The 13,258-nt window shown below is 43.6% G+C and overlaps 1 protein-coding gene across 1 annotated transcript in view; it reads right to left on the minus strand.

Moving 5' to 3' along the window:
• Positions 1–1,333: 1,333 nt before the first annotated feature.
• f5 (coagulation factor V) overlaps positions 1,334–13,258 on the minus strand; it is a 42,893-nt gene continuing 30,968 nt past the window's right edge. The window contains exons 16-25 of the mRNA XM_088352254.1: positions 11,015–11,228; positions 10,769–10,948; positions 8,491–8,607; positions 8,339–8,410; positions 8,188–8,273; positions 7,954–8,109; positions 6,644–6,788; positions 6,409–6,560; positions 1,683–1,865; positions 1,334–1,608 (exon numbers count right to left, since the gene is read on the minus strand). Of these exons, the coding sequence (XP_088208380.1) occupies positions 1,462–1,608; positions 1,683–1,865; positions 6,409–6,560; positions 6,644–6,788; positions 7,954–8,109; positions 8,188–8,273; positions 8,339–8,410; positions 8,491–8,607; positions 10,769–10,948; positions 11,015–11,228 (1,452 nt within the window). The 3' untranslated portion in view covers positions 1,334–1,461. The remainder of the gene's footprint in view (positions 1,609–1,682; positions 1,866–6,408; positions 6,561–6,643; positions 6,789–7,953; positions 8,110–8,187; positions 8,274–8,338; positions 8,411–8,490; positions 8,608–10,768; positions 10,949–11,014; positions 11,229–13,258) is intronic.

A 13,258-nucleotide genomic window follows, 5' to 3' on the forward strand; every position in this document is an offset into this window, starting at 1 on the left:
AAGAATAACAAGAAGAACAACAAGAACAACAAGACATGACATTTTTCAGTTTTTCCTTGCCCTCATGTAGGTTTTAGATCAGGGAATGGTGTCATAATAGTCTGTAGTTTGCAATAGTCTGTGCAGTCCTTTCAGACTCCTTGTGATGAAGGGCGTCACAAATAAACAGGACTTGGCTTAAACTAGAAAGGATTAGTCTGGTAAATGAATGTGAACTTAACGCTGCTCAATACTTGCTTTATTACAGGAAGGGGTGGGTAGTAGCGAGTAACACTTACTCCATTACATTTGCTTAATAGGTTTTAAGATATTTTGTACTTCAAGGAGTATTTTTACTTTGGTAGATTTGTGAAGAAGAAACTACTCCTACTCCGTTACATTAGGCTACGTCGAAGCCGTTACTTAAATCCCCCTCACGTTAGTACGTTTCTGTCTATCTCTGCTCAGGCGCAATCTTTTGTCAGAGACTTTGTTTCTTTATTTTTAGTTTTTACTATTTTTTCTTATCGTAGAATTTTTTCACTATGGTAGAATATTTTCTCTTTTAATTATATGTTAACGATGCACAACTGAGTTCGAAGAGCTTTTATATTGTTCTCCACTCGGCTCATCTACACAACACATGAGGCAGCAGGAAAAGGGTAGTGTGGGGGTTCTTGGAGGTGTAGGGGGTGACTTCTTGCACAGTTTTTTTGTTAGTGTAGCATGAACACAGCACCAGGGCCCGAATGGAGAACGCCCATACACCTGCGGTTCTCTTCTTGGCTCTTGGGATCACCAGAAGACCGGCACGCTCAGAACGTAGGCTTCGGACCGGGACATAGGGGGAAATCAGATCTGAAAGATAAGAGGGAGCAAGTCCATGTATGATTTTGTACAATACTAAGAGAACCTTGAAATCACATCTATGGCCAAGGGGGCCAAGCACTGAACCCTGCGGAACACCGCAGGTAACATTAAAGGGCTCAGATGTCATTTCGCCATATTTAACACAGTGCGTCCTATCTGAGAGGTAGGATCTGAACCACGAGAGGACGGTTCCTGAGAGACCAATCCATTTTTCCAACCGTTCTAGTAGGAAATTGTGGTGCACTGTGTCAAAAGCAGCACTAAGATCCAGACCGTCTTTTGTTAGTGTAGCATGAAAATGGTGAAAGTAAGAAAAGGCCTGTTTGAAATAAAGTTCATACGGCAACACAAATCCCCTCGAAAAATGAAAAAAGAAGAGTTTATTGAAGCTTTTCCAGGCTATGTAAATTCTTGAGGAATGAGTTGAGTGAGGGTGTAATTGTGACTCCGAGCCAGCAGGCGGCAGCACTGAATAACAAAGAAATTCTGGACAGTAGCTTTATTCTTACTTGAGATGCATTGATATATATCTTGAATGATTCACATACTGTATTACAATAAAAAATTGTACTGTGTCCTCTAGTACTAGTGTGCTGTGTGTAATAGTTGGTGTCAGTCAAAGTTGCAGCCCAACAGCTCGACCCGCAATGTGATGGACCCCGTCCAGGTTTTGGGGACGATCCGGACGAAGCGAGAAAAAATAGGAGGGTAGATAAAATTCTTGACGTGTTCGTTGTTGTCCGTATTTCCCAAGAAAATCTGGATTTGGGAGAAGGTTTTGAGAGACAGAGGTTAGAATCTGATAGAGTGTTTACTCCTGACTATGGAAGCACCTTGGCCGGTCCATCATCGTCTTCACTGTAGTTGCGCCAGTGGATTCCGTTGTCGCTGTACTTGAGTGTGTAGGAAGTGACGAACATCTCTTTCCCCAGGGACTTGGCTCCTTGGGTGACGATACCCGTTATTTTCATGACCTGGCGAAGCTCCACCTGAAGCCACTGCTTCATGTCTCGGTCCTGCAGGGACAGAACCGGAGGAAAGGCAAGACAGAAGTGGCAAAGAGAGAAACACACCAAAGGAACAATTTCGACATTGCTAAAATTAAAAATCAGTGCACCGGATAAAAACACAAAGACAAACACAACTAAACAAGAAGAACAAGAAGAAGAAGAAGAACAAGAACAAGAAGAACAAGAAGAAGAACAAGACAAACAAGAAGAACAAGACGAACAAGAAGAAGAACAAGAAAAAGAACGAAAAGAACAAGAGGAAGAACAAGAAGAAGAACCAGAAGAAGAACAACTAGAAGAACCAGAAGAACCAGAAGAACAAGAATAAGAATAACAAGAACAAGAAGAAAAAAAGAACAAGAAGAAGAACAAGAAGAAGAACAAGAAGAATGAGAAGAACAAGAAGAACAAGAAGAACAAGAAGAACAAGAAGAACAAGAAGAACAAGAAGAACAAGAAGAAGAAGAATTACAAGAACAAGAAAAACAAGAAGAAAAAAAGAAGAAAAAAAATGAAGAAGAAAAAAGAAGAAGAAGGAGAAGAACCAGAAGAACCAGAAGAACAAGAATAAGAATAACAAGAACAAGAAGAAAAAAAGAACAAGAAGAAGAAGAAGAACAAGACGAACAAGAAGAACAAGAAGAAGAATAACAAGAACAAGAAGAAGAAAAACAAGAAGAAGAAAAAAAGAAGAAGAAAAAAAATGAAGAAGAAAAAAGAAGAAGAAGGAAAAGAACAAGAAGAACAAGAAGAACAAGAAGAACAAGAAGAACAAGAAGAACAAGAAGAACAAAAAGAACAAAAAGAACAAAAAGAACAAAAAGAACAAAAAGAACAAAAAGAACAAAAAGAACAAAAAGAACAAAAAGAACCAGAAGAACCAGAAGAACCAGAAGAACAAAAAGAACAAAAAGAACAAAAAGAACAAAAAGAACAAAAAGAACAAAAAGAACAAAAAGAACAAAAAGAACAAAAAGAACCAGAAGAACCAGAAGAACCAGAAGAACAAGAAGAACAAGAAGAACAAGAAGAACAATGACAGTTAAAACATAGAAGAAAAGACATTGGAAATTTAAAATGTGGTTTTTAAATGTTGTAGCCGTGTGTTTGAACTGTTTCGGGCGCCCCCTCGTGTTCGGAAATAGGAACAACAGTTTGATTTAGTCGATTTTGTTGTACAGTATTCAGTCCTCAGTCCAGATTGGACCAAGTTTGCAAAAACCACGGTTCAGATCGACACCGTGGGAGCTAAAAGCCTATCTAAGCGAACATAGAAATTGTGTGTAGTATACAGTAAGAAACCGTAAACTACTTCACCATTTACAAACATAATTGGAAAACAAAACCAATGTAACACCACCAAAGGAACAATTTCGACATTGCTAAAATTAAAAATCAGTGCACCGGATAAAAACACAAAGACAAACACAACTAAACAAGAAGAACAAGAACAACAAGAAGAACAAGAACAAGAAGAACAAGACGAAGAACAAGACAAACAAGAAGAACAAGACGTACAAGAAGAAGAACAAGAAAAAGAACGAAAAGAACAAGAAGAAGAACAAGAAGAAGAACCAGAAGAAGAACAACTAGAAGAACCAGAAGAACAAGAAGAACAAGAAGAAGAATAACAAGAACAAGAAGAAAAAAAGAACAAGAAGACAAACAAGAAGAAGAACAAGAAAAAGAACGAAAAGAACAAGAAGAAGAACGAGAAGAAGAACCAGAAGAAGAACAACTAGAAGAACCAGAAGAACAATAATAAGAATAACAAGAACACAACAAAAAAAGAACGAGAAGAAGAAGAAGAAGAAGAAGAACAAGAACAAGAAAAACAAGAAGAAGAACAAGAACAAGAAGAAGAACAAGAACAAGAACAACAAGAACAAGAACAAGAAGAAGAAAAAAAGAAGAAGAAAAAAGAAGAAGAAAAGAGAAGAAGAAGGAGAAGAAACAGAAGAACCAGAAGAACAAGAACAAGAAGAACAAAAGGAACAATGACAGTTAAAGCATAGAAGAAAAGACATTGGAAATTTAAAATGTGCATTAAAAGCACAGATAAAACATGATAAAGTAAAAGTGAGAGTGCAGGTAGAACCCTTTCAGTTGTATGCAGAGTTGAACAGAGCTGGACTTAAACATCGTCAGAGTAGACGCCTGTCTGACGTCATCAGGAAGACTTTTCCAGAATTCAGCTGCATGGAACTGAAACGCAGCTTCACCCTGTTTAGTCCTGGCTCTGGGCACCAGCAGAAGGCCTGTCCCTGAGGTTCTCAGGGTCCGAGATGGTTCATATGGGACCAACATGTCACAGACCATGAAGAGACTTATACACCAGCAGAGCTGTTTTAAAGTCTATTCTCTGAGTGACAGGAAGCCAGTGCAGAGAGCTGAGCACAGTACTAATATGTTCGTACTTCCTGGTTCTAGTCAGGACCCGAGCAGCAGCGTTCTGGATGTTCTGCAGCTGTCTTGTAGCTCGTTTAGAAAGTCCATGGGCACCAGCAGAAGGCCTGTCCCTGAGGTTCTCAGGGTCCGAGATGGTTCATATGGGACCAACGTGTCACAGGTGTACTTTGGTGCTAGACCATGAAGAGACTTATACACCAACAGAGCTGTTTTAAAGTCTATTCTCTGAGCGACAGGAAGCCAGTGCAGATACCTGAGCACAGGACTAATATGGTCGTACTTCGTGGTTCTAGTCAGGACCCGAGCAGCAGCGTCCTGGATGTTCTGCAGCTGTCTTACAGCTCGTTCAGAAAGTCCATGGGCACCAGCAGAAGGCCTGTCCCTGAGGTGCTCAGGGTCCGAGATGGTTCATATGGGACCAACATGTCACAGGTGTACTTTGGTGTTAGACCATGAAGAGACTTGTACACCAGCAGAGCTGTTTTAAAGTCTATTCTCTGAGCGACAGGAAGCCAGTGCAGAGACCTGAGCACGGGACTAATATGGTCATACTTCCTGGTTCTAGTCAGGACCCGAGCAGCAGCGTCCTGGATGTTCTGCAGCTGTCTTACAGCTCGTTCAGAAAGTCCATGGGCACCAGCAGAAGGCCTGTCCCTGAGGTGCTCAGGGTCCGAGATGGTTCATATGGGACCAACATGTCACAGGTGTACTTTGGTGTTAGACCATGAAGAGACTTGTACACCAGCAGAGCTGTTTTAAAGTCTATTCTCTGAGCGACAGGAAGCCAGTGCAGAGACCTGAGCACGGGACTAATATGGTCATACTTCCTGGTTCTAGTCAGGACCCGAGCAGCAGCGTCCTGGATGTTCTGCAGCTGTCTTACAGCTCGTTCAGAAAGTCCATGGGCACCAGCAGAAGGCCTGTCCCTGAGGTTCTCAGGGTCCGAGATGGTTCATATGGGACCAACATGTCACAGGTGTACTTTGGTGCTAGACCATAAGGAGACTTATACACCAGCAGAGCTGTTTTAAAGTCTATTCTCTGAGCTACAGGAAGCCAGTGCAGAGACCTGAGCACGGGACTAATATGGTCGTACTTCCTGGTTCTAGTCAGCAGCGTTCTGGATGTTCTGCAGCTGTCTTACAGCTCGTTTAGAAAGTCCATGGGCACCAGCAGAAGGCCTGTCCCTGAGGTTCTCAGGGTCCGAGATGGTTCGTATGGAACCGACATGTCACAGATGTACTTTGGTGCCGGAGTCTAGCAGCTAGACCATGAAGAGACTTGTACACCAGCAGAGCTGTTTTAAAGTCTATTCTCTGGGCGACAGGAAGCCAGTGCAGAGACCTGAGCACAGGACTAATATGGTCGTACTTCCTGGTTCTAGTCAGGACCCGAGCAGCAGCGTTCTGGATGTTCTGCAGTTGTCTTACAGCTCGTTTAGAAAGACCATGGGCACCAGCAGAAGGCCTGTTCTCTGAGATGAGATGATTCATATGGGACCAACATGTCACAGATGTACTTTGGTGCTAGACCATGAAGAGTCTTATACACCAGCAGAGCTGTTTTAAAGTCTATTCTCTGAGCGACAGGAAGCCAGTGCAGAGACCTGAGCACAGGGCTAATATGGTCATACTTCCTGGTTCTAGTCAGGACCCGAGCAGCGGCGTTCTGGATGTTCTGCAGCTGTCTTACAGCTCGTTTAGAAAGTCCATGAGCACCAGCAGAAGGCCTGTCCTTGAGGTTCTCAGGGTCCAAAATGGTTCGTACGGGACCAACGTGTCACAGGTGTGCTTTGGTGCTAGACCATGAAGAGACTTATACACCAACAGAGCTGTTTTAAAGTCTATTCTCTGAGCGACAGGAAGCCAGTGCAACGACCTGAGCACTGGGCTAATATGGTCGTACTTCCTGGTTCTAGTCAGGACCCGAGCAGCAGCGTTCTGGATGTTCTGCAGTTTAGACAGTAAACCTTCGATTCTGGCAATGTTTTTGAGATGGTAAAAAGGCTGATGATGTTATGGATTTAATGTTAGCTGTTAAAGTTTAGGTCTGAGTCCATTGTTACCTCGAGATTTCTAACCAGATGAAAGCTTGATTTTTGAGTTCATTCAGGTCTTCAAACTTCAAACCTGACCCTTACCTTTGATTGCCACGCGTTCACAGCACCTTGTTTGTTGAGCCGAGCCAAAAAGGGACTCCAGGTTCCCAAGTACCAACTCGATTCCACAGAACTTGCCGTGATGGAATGGTTCTCGATTTGCCCACTCTCCATCCCTAAAGGCACTGAGCAACCTGACCAGAAAATGGTTGACCACGCATATCTTCATCACCTTATAAGGACACATCCACTATGCCACCCTGTCCTAAAATCCTACCATCAAGCTCACAGCCGTAGTACTCCATACGCACTGTGGCCATGTTGTACCAATGGATAGGGTGGAGACGAATGAACCTGGCGACCACTGGTGGCGAGAATGTGTTGGTTTTGGTCACATAAGCTTCTTGGTTCCCAGGAAACACCTGATAAGGGATCACACCCAAAAGTTAAAATATGGAACCATTAATTTCTCTAAAAACAACAGTGTACAAGATCAAAGCGGCAGACTTTGCAGCAGCTCCTTGTTATTTCGCACTTTTTGTGATTTATTGTTTTAAGTGTCTGCTTCTATCTTCGGTGTTTTTGTCCCGTTTGACAACTACACTTTGGATTACTTTCTAGAATAGAGTAGAATAGAATAGAATATACCTTTATTGTCATTGTTACAACATGGGTTGAATATATTGTGAAAACGAAATTGGCCGTGGCACTCCAGGTCCACATTTTACAGTGAGGATAAAGAAAACAAAGACGATGTTTGTACTGTCCTTGTTGCAGGCTTTGTTTTCCTCCGGAGGGGGGTGTTTGAGGGGGTGAGGGACAGACAGAGATGGCCGGATCCAACTAGATGTTTGATCTTACTGTATCGGATTGTTATGGGTTTTAACGCACAAAAATGCGTTTATTCGAGGAATCGACTCCTTGACCTGAAGTATTGTCGTGCCGGCGTGATGAGGGTGCCCTATCGTGGATGCAGAGCCGAAGCTAAGGCTAAGCGGCTAGCGGCGTTATAAGTTTTCGGTACCGTCCGTAAGCATGGTAAATGTGAACTCTCAACCAAATAAGACCGACGAACTGGCGGTGCTGGTGAAAAACATCAAAGCGCACAGGGAGTGCAGTTTGCTGGGTTTTACGGAAACACGTCTAGCATCCCGGACGCTAACGTGGAGCCACCCGGAGCTATCTGGAGCTATCCAGAGCTACCCGGCTTTAGCGCTGTTAGACAGAGACACAAAAGCCTGCGGGAAGCGGAGAGGAGGCGGACTCGCTATCTACGTGAACACGAGGTGGTGTAACCCTGGGCACAAAGATTACCATCTGCCGCAGGGACTTCGAACTTTTGGCCTAGCGTGTGATGTCATCCACTCCGCTGTAGCTAAACTACAACAAAGCACCCAGAGGGCATCGTGTTAATCTGTTAATAAACAACAAAGGAGACTGCTGGAAGTGTGAATTTCCCTACGGGGATGAATAAAGTACCTACCTACCTACCGACCATGAATTTTTAGCCATTGCTGAATTTGGATATAGGTACTTTTGACATCATGGTGAAATATTCCTACGTACAACAAATCAAACCTTCCCAACCTTTATCGGGTATTTGCTGTCTCCCTTGTAGAGTGTCCATCTCCTATGGTCGTTACTGTAGGATATGGAGTAATTTGTGACGAACAGCGATTTAAAGAGCTGTTTGGCTCCTTGTGTGGCTACTTGGCTGATAACCACAGGACGCTGGAAGTCCACCTGTACCCCAGCAGAGCAAATGTAATCCACAGACGGTACAGAGTGTAGTTTGCGTGGAGTCAATTCTTTCTGGCATACCTCAACGAAGCTGTTGCTCTGGTCTGTGCTCCACGCATTATATTTACCCTTGTTGTTCAGTCTGGCGAGATATGGCATCCAGTATCCTAAAAAGTTGGAGATACCAAATGAAATGATGTCTTGTTTCGTACTTTGAGTGGCGTGTGAGTACCTCTTGTCTTGTTGGCTGTGATCTGTTTGTCTTTCACACTGCCTGATTCCAAACCCAAGGGCTGGGAACAGTCTCGGAGGACACATTTAAGAACCGAGTCACAAACTATAGGCAGTATTTCGAGCACGAAATGACATTGGACTTGTTACTACCACTATCGAGGACCAAGAAGAGTGTCTGCATCCCTCGCTGTTGGTTGACACCGATTTCTGTCTCCAGCTGCCAAAGACCAGGCTTCGATGCATTCATCTCCAGGGTAGCGAAACCCCCTGAACAGAGAAGTTATTGGTTTGGTATGAACCCACAAACTAGAGCAGGGGTGGCTAACCCGGTCCTGGAGAGCCGCTCGTCCTGCATGTTTTGGAGGTTTCTCTGCTCCAACAGAGGTGACGCCAATTTTCAGTTTGTTAGCAGGCCTTCTGAGAACTTGATAACGTGCCAGGTGATTGGAATCACCTGGAGAAACCTCCAAAACATGCAGGACATGTGGCTCTCCAGGACCGGGTGAGCCACCCCTAGTGTTCCCTGTAAGCGCACTGCTCGCACATTCTCAGCGCACAAGAAAATCGAGCCAGCGCACTAAAATCAGGGCTCAAAATTGCTAACTAAGAAGCGAATTAAGTCAAGGTTACAGTACATGAAGGTCAAAATACACGGGTTCCCCTGACGTTGTGTCCTAAATGCGGTATTTTGAAGTCGAGTCGAAGTAGAACGAAGTTGAGTAAAGTTAGTAGAGTTTGTCGAGAACCGGCTTCTTCGGCTCGGCTCACCAATAGGAACCGGCTCTTTCGGGTCCTAAACGGCTCTTCAGGTTGTTTTTGCTTCTTTAATCCCAACATGACCAAATATGATGTAAAATTGTGCACAAAATGACTTAAAGGAAGGGGGGAATAGAACAAAAAGAAAAAAATACCAAATCAAAGTGGCAGACTTTGCAGCAGCTCTGTGTTATTTCACACTTTTTGTGATTTTTTGTTTTAAGTGTCTGCTTCTATCTTGGGTGTTTTTGTCCCGTTTGACAACTACACTTTGGATTAATTTCTAGAATAGAATAGAATAGAATAAAATATACCTTTATTGTCATTGTTAACACGAGTTGAATATGATGTGAAAACGAAATTGGACGTGGCACTCCAGGTCCACATTTTACAGTGAGGATAAGGAAAACAAAGAAGATGTTTGTACTGTTCTTGTTGCAGGCTTTGTTTTCCTCCGGAGAGGAGTGTTTGAGGGGCGAGGGACAGACAGAGATGGCCGGATCCAACTAGATGTTTGATCTTACTGTATTGTATCGTTATGGGTTTTAACACACAAAAATGCGTTTATTCGAGGAATCAACTCCTTGACCTGAAGAATTGTCGTGCCGGCGTGATGAGGGTGCCCTATCGTGGATGCAGAGCCGAAGCTAAGGCTAAGCGGCTAGCTTACACGAGAATCTTGTTGCCAACATTGTACTTTTCACTAAAAAATGTGATCGTGTATCGTGCAACTGACTCAATAAGCCCCCAAAAATGTTAGTATTATGCCACAAAAGATACCAGGAATAAAAGAAATGGAAATCTTGTAAGTTAGTACAGTTTGTCGGGAACCGGCTTCTTCGGCTCGGCTCACTAAAAGGAACCGGCTCTTTCGGGTCCTCAACGGCTCTTCAGGTTGTTTTTGCTTCTTTAATCCCAACATGACCAAATATGATGTAAAATTATGCACAAAATGACTTAAAAGAAGGGGGGAATAGAACAAAAAAGATAAAAATACAAAAATGAAAAAGTAGTGAAAAGCTGGGAAAAAAAGAAAAAAAAGGAAAAATTTAGAAAAAAAGCAAGAAAAAAGTAACAGCTCAGAAAAAATAAACACAATGAGATTTTTTTTAAAGGAATTCTAAGAAGTTGAAAAAAAGAACAGGAAGAGAAGTAGAATGGAGTATCCCCATACACCAGTGCTGATCGAAAAGAAGAAAAAGTTTGTGTTGCATTCAAATAATTTCCAATGATACCAAGTGAATCTTAATGCCAACATTGTACTTCCACTAAAAATGTGATTAAGTAGAGTTCTGTATCTTGCAACCGACTTAATAAGCCCCGAAAAATGTTAGTATTATGCAACAAGATACCAGGAAAAAAAAAAGAAATGGAAATCTTGTGAAAGAATTGTAAAAACAAATTATGTTTGTAGGCCGTACAAGCTTTGCAATAGTACATGAGTCAATTCATTCAAAAGAGAAAAATAATTCTGCATTGCCGGAAACGCCGCAAGATGTAACTTGATGTCAAGTTTTGGACATGTTTGATACCGATTTAGTTGCCACACTTGGGATCGCCGTTGCTCACTGTTGTTTCAAGCGTTGCTCACCGACTTTGTGTGAACGCTCAGACCCGTAAGGAAAATGACAGAGAACATTGGCCACCCCTGAACTAGAGAGATGTAGTGTACCAGGCAGCAGTGGATAGACTCCGTGTCTGTTGCTGTTCGTCGTCGTGTGAAGGAATGTCTGTCCGTGGAAATGAACGCTCTGGAAATCTTTGGGGGAGCCCATGTTGATCAGATGCCACCTGATGAGTTGGTTAGCATACATCCTCAAGCCCTTGAGGCTATATGTGATTCCGTTGATAGCTGTAGAAACATCATACACAATCTTAGCATTGGACTGATGGACCATATTGCGGGATTCATGATTACCATGGAACAGGAGCTCCTCTTTGGGTATAGCGTCCATGACCCTTCTTCGTCTTTTCTGCCGCATGATTTCAAGGTTTTCCTCATAGTACCAACTCTGTGACTCGTCGAAGGTCATGAAGAGCAGCGCAAACTCCCTCGTGTTGGTCACGTTATTTAAAGTGCCCTCTGGACACACCAGTAGAGGTCCAATCAAGCCAGAGTGGATGTCCTTTTCCTAAAGAGAAAAATACATGTTGACTCCGCCCATCCATCTTTCCATCTCATTATTCTCATCTCGTTAGCTGCAACCGCTTATCCTCAGTAGGGTCGCGGGGGTGCTGGAGCCCATCCCAGCAATCATCGGGCAGTGGGCAGGGGACACCCTGAACTGGTTGCCAGCCAATCGCAGGGCACACGGGGACAGACAACTCACTCGCTCATTCGCACCTAGGGACAATTTGGACCGGCCAATTCACCTGAGATGCATGTTTTTGGAACGTGGGAGGAAACCGGAGTGCCCGGAGGAAACCCACGCATGCACGGGGAGAACATACAAACTCCGCACAGGAAGTCTGGAGCTGGATTTGAACCCACGCAGGAGGTTCCCAAGACATGAACTATGCCGCACATGCGCTAACCACTGCACCGCCGTGCTGCCCCTCTTTCCATCTCATGATGGATGAATGGATTTAATTATAGGAATCACCTGCGCCCGCTCTTCTGTCTCTACTTATACCCAGTCCTGTCACTCCCCTGTTGTCAGTCCGTCTGCGAACCTCAGTGAACACTAGGCAAGCCTTTTTCTACCCTGACACCGACCTGTCCCATTTTTCTGCTCCCGTCTGATCCCCGGCTTCAACACGTTTTTGATCCTGATCACGTCTGCTCTCCCGTCCCGGCTTTCGACCTCTTTTTGTCCCCGACTACGTCTTCTCTCCTATTCTGGCTTACGACTCGCTTCCGACCCCGACCACGTTCTTGCTCTCTTGTCCTGGCTACCGACCCGTTTTTCCGTCCCAGACACCGCCATCGCTCGCCACGGAAGATCCACAACCCGAGTACCAAAACATGTGAGAAACGCAACGCAAGTGGGTCTTTCTTTCTCTCTGTTTTTCTTTCTCTTTAATCTACCAGTCCGGCCCCCGACAGATTGTTTGTTCTATCGTGTGGCCCCCGAGTTCAAATGAGTTTGACACCCCTGGTTTAATTCAACCAAAATACAGAAAGCCCTCTACACTGTACCACAATAGAAAGTAGTACCTAATAACAGTGGATAACATTTTGAAAAAAGAGAGTTCTCTCAAAACTGATGAGTTGTCGATTAGATTAGTTGTTCCACGCCCAAAAACTACATGGGCATTGCTCCAGGACCAACTTGTACATTATAAATTACCGTAAATTCCGGACTATAAGCCGCTACTTTTTTCCCAAACGTTCAACCCTGCGGCTTATTCAGTGATGCGGCCAATTTATGTCATTTTTCTAACGGCCGCCAACGGCGCTCGAGATTTAGACCGCTGGAACATATGCGCAGAGGAAGACTGCAACTTCTTAGCTTGTGCGCAAATTAAAGTAGTGTAGACATATCCTCATCATGCAACTTGCAAAAAGAAAGGCACATGACGCAGCTTTCAAGCTAAACGCAATCGAGCATTCCGATAAAGAAGGAAACAGAGTTACTGCACGTAAACTTCACTTTGCGAGCGTGTTGCTAGCGTGTTTTTGATTAAGGGAGCGTGGGGCGACGTCTACAAAGTTTCTTTCCCATACTGAAGGAAGACGACTTTGATGACGTCAGTTGTAAGGAGGAAGACGAGGACGGTTTACCGTGATTTCTACATGTACGGTATGTTTTTTTTTAACAGACCCGTTTACTGTGTTGCGAGCGTGTTGCTAGTAGCCTTTTGCTACCCTTCACAGGCACGGTTTGGGATGAAAGTTATAATATTATTATTAAAGCTTTGAAAACTCTCTCGGTGTACCGTCTTTCTTTGTAAATATGTGTAACCATGTATAATATGTATTTGCAACTGTATATTTTTGTAATCTATTTATTTTAGAGACTTATTCTGATATGTTTTCCACGGGCGAATCAAAAAGAAGGGGCGAAAACAACGGGGCTGACGGGATGTGGAGTAGAAGTGAGACGTGTTTGTAGATATATATTTTTCCCACCCTTACCTTTGGAAATATACATTTTTTTTCCTTGGATTATTTTCAACGGGACCCGGACTCTGCAGATCTGCATCAAACCTTAAGTACCGG

Source organism: Urocampus carinirostris, chromosome 14 (assembly GCF_059441175.1).
Source record: "Urocampus carinirostris isolate Australia breed hairy pipefish chromosome 14, RoL_Ucar_1.0, whole genome shotgun sequence".
NCBI classification, from domain to species: domain Eukaryota; kingdom Metazoa; phylum Chordata; class Actinopteri; order Syngnathiformes; family Syngnathidae; genus Urocampus; species Urocampus carinirostris.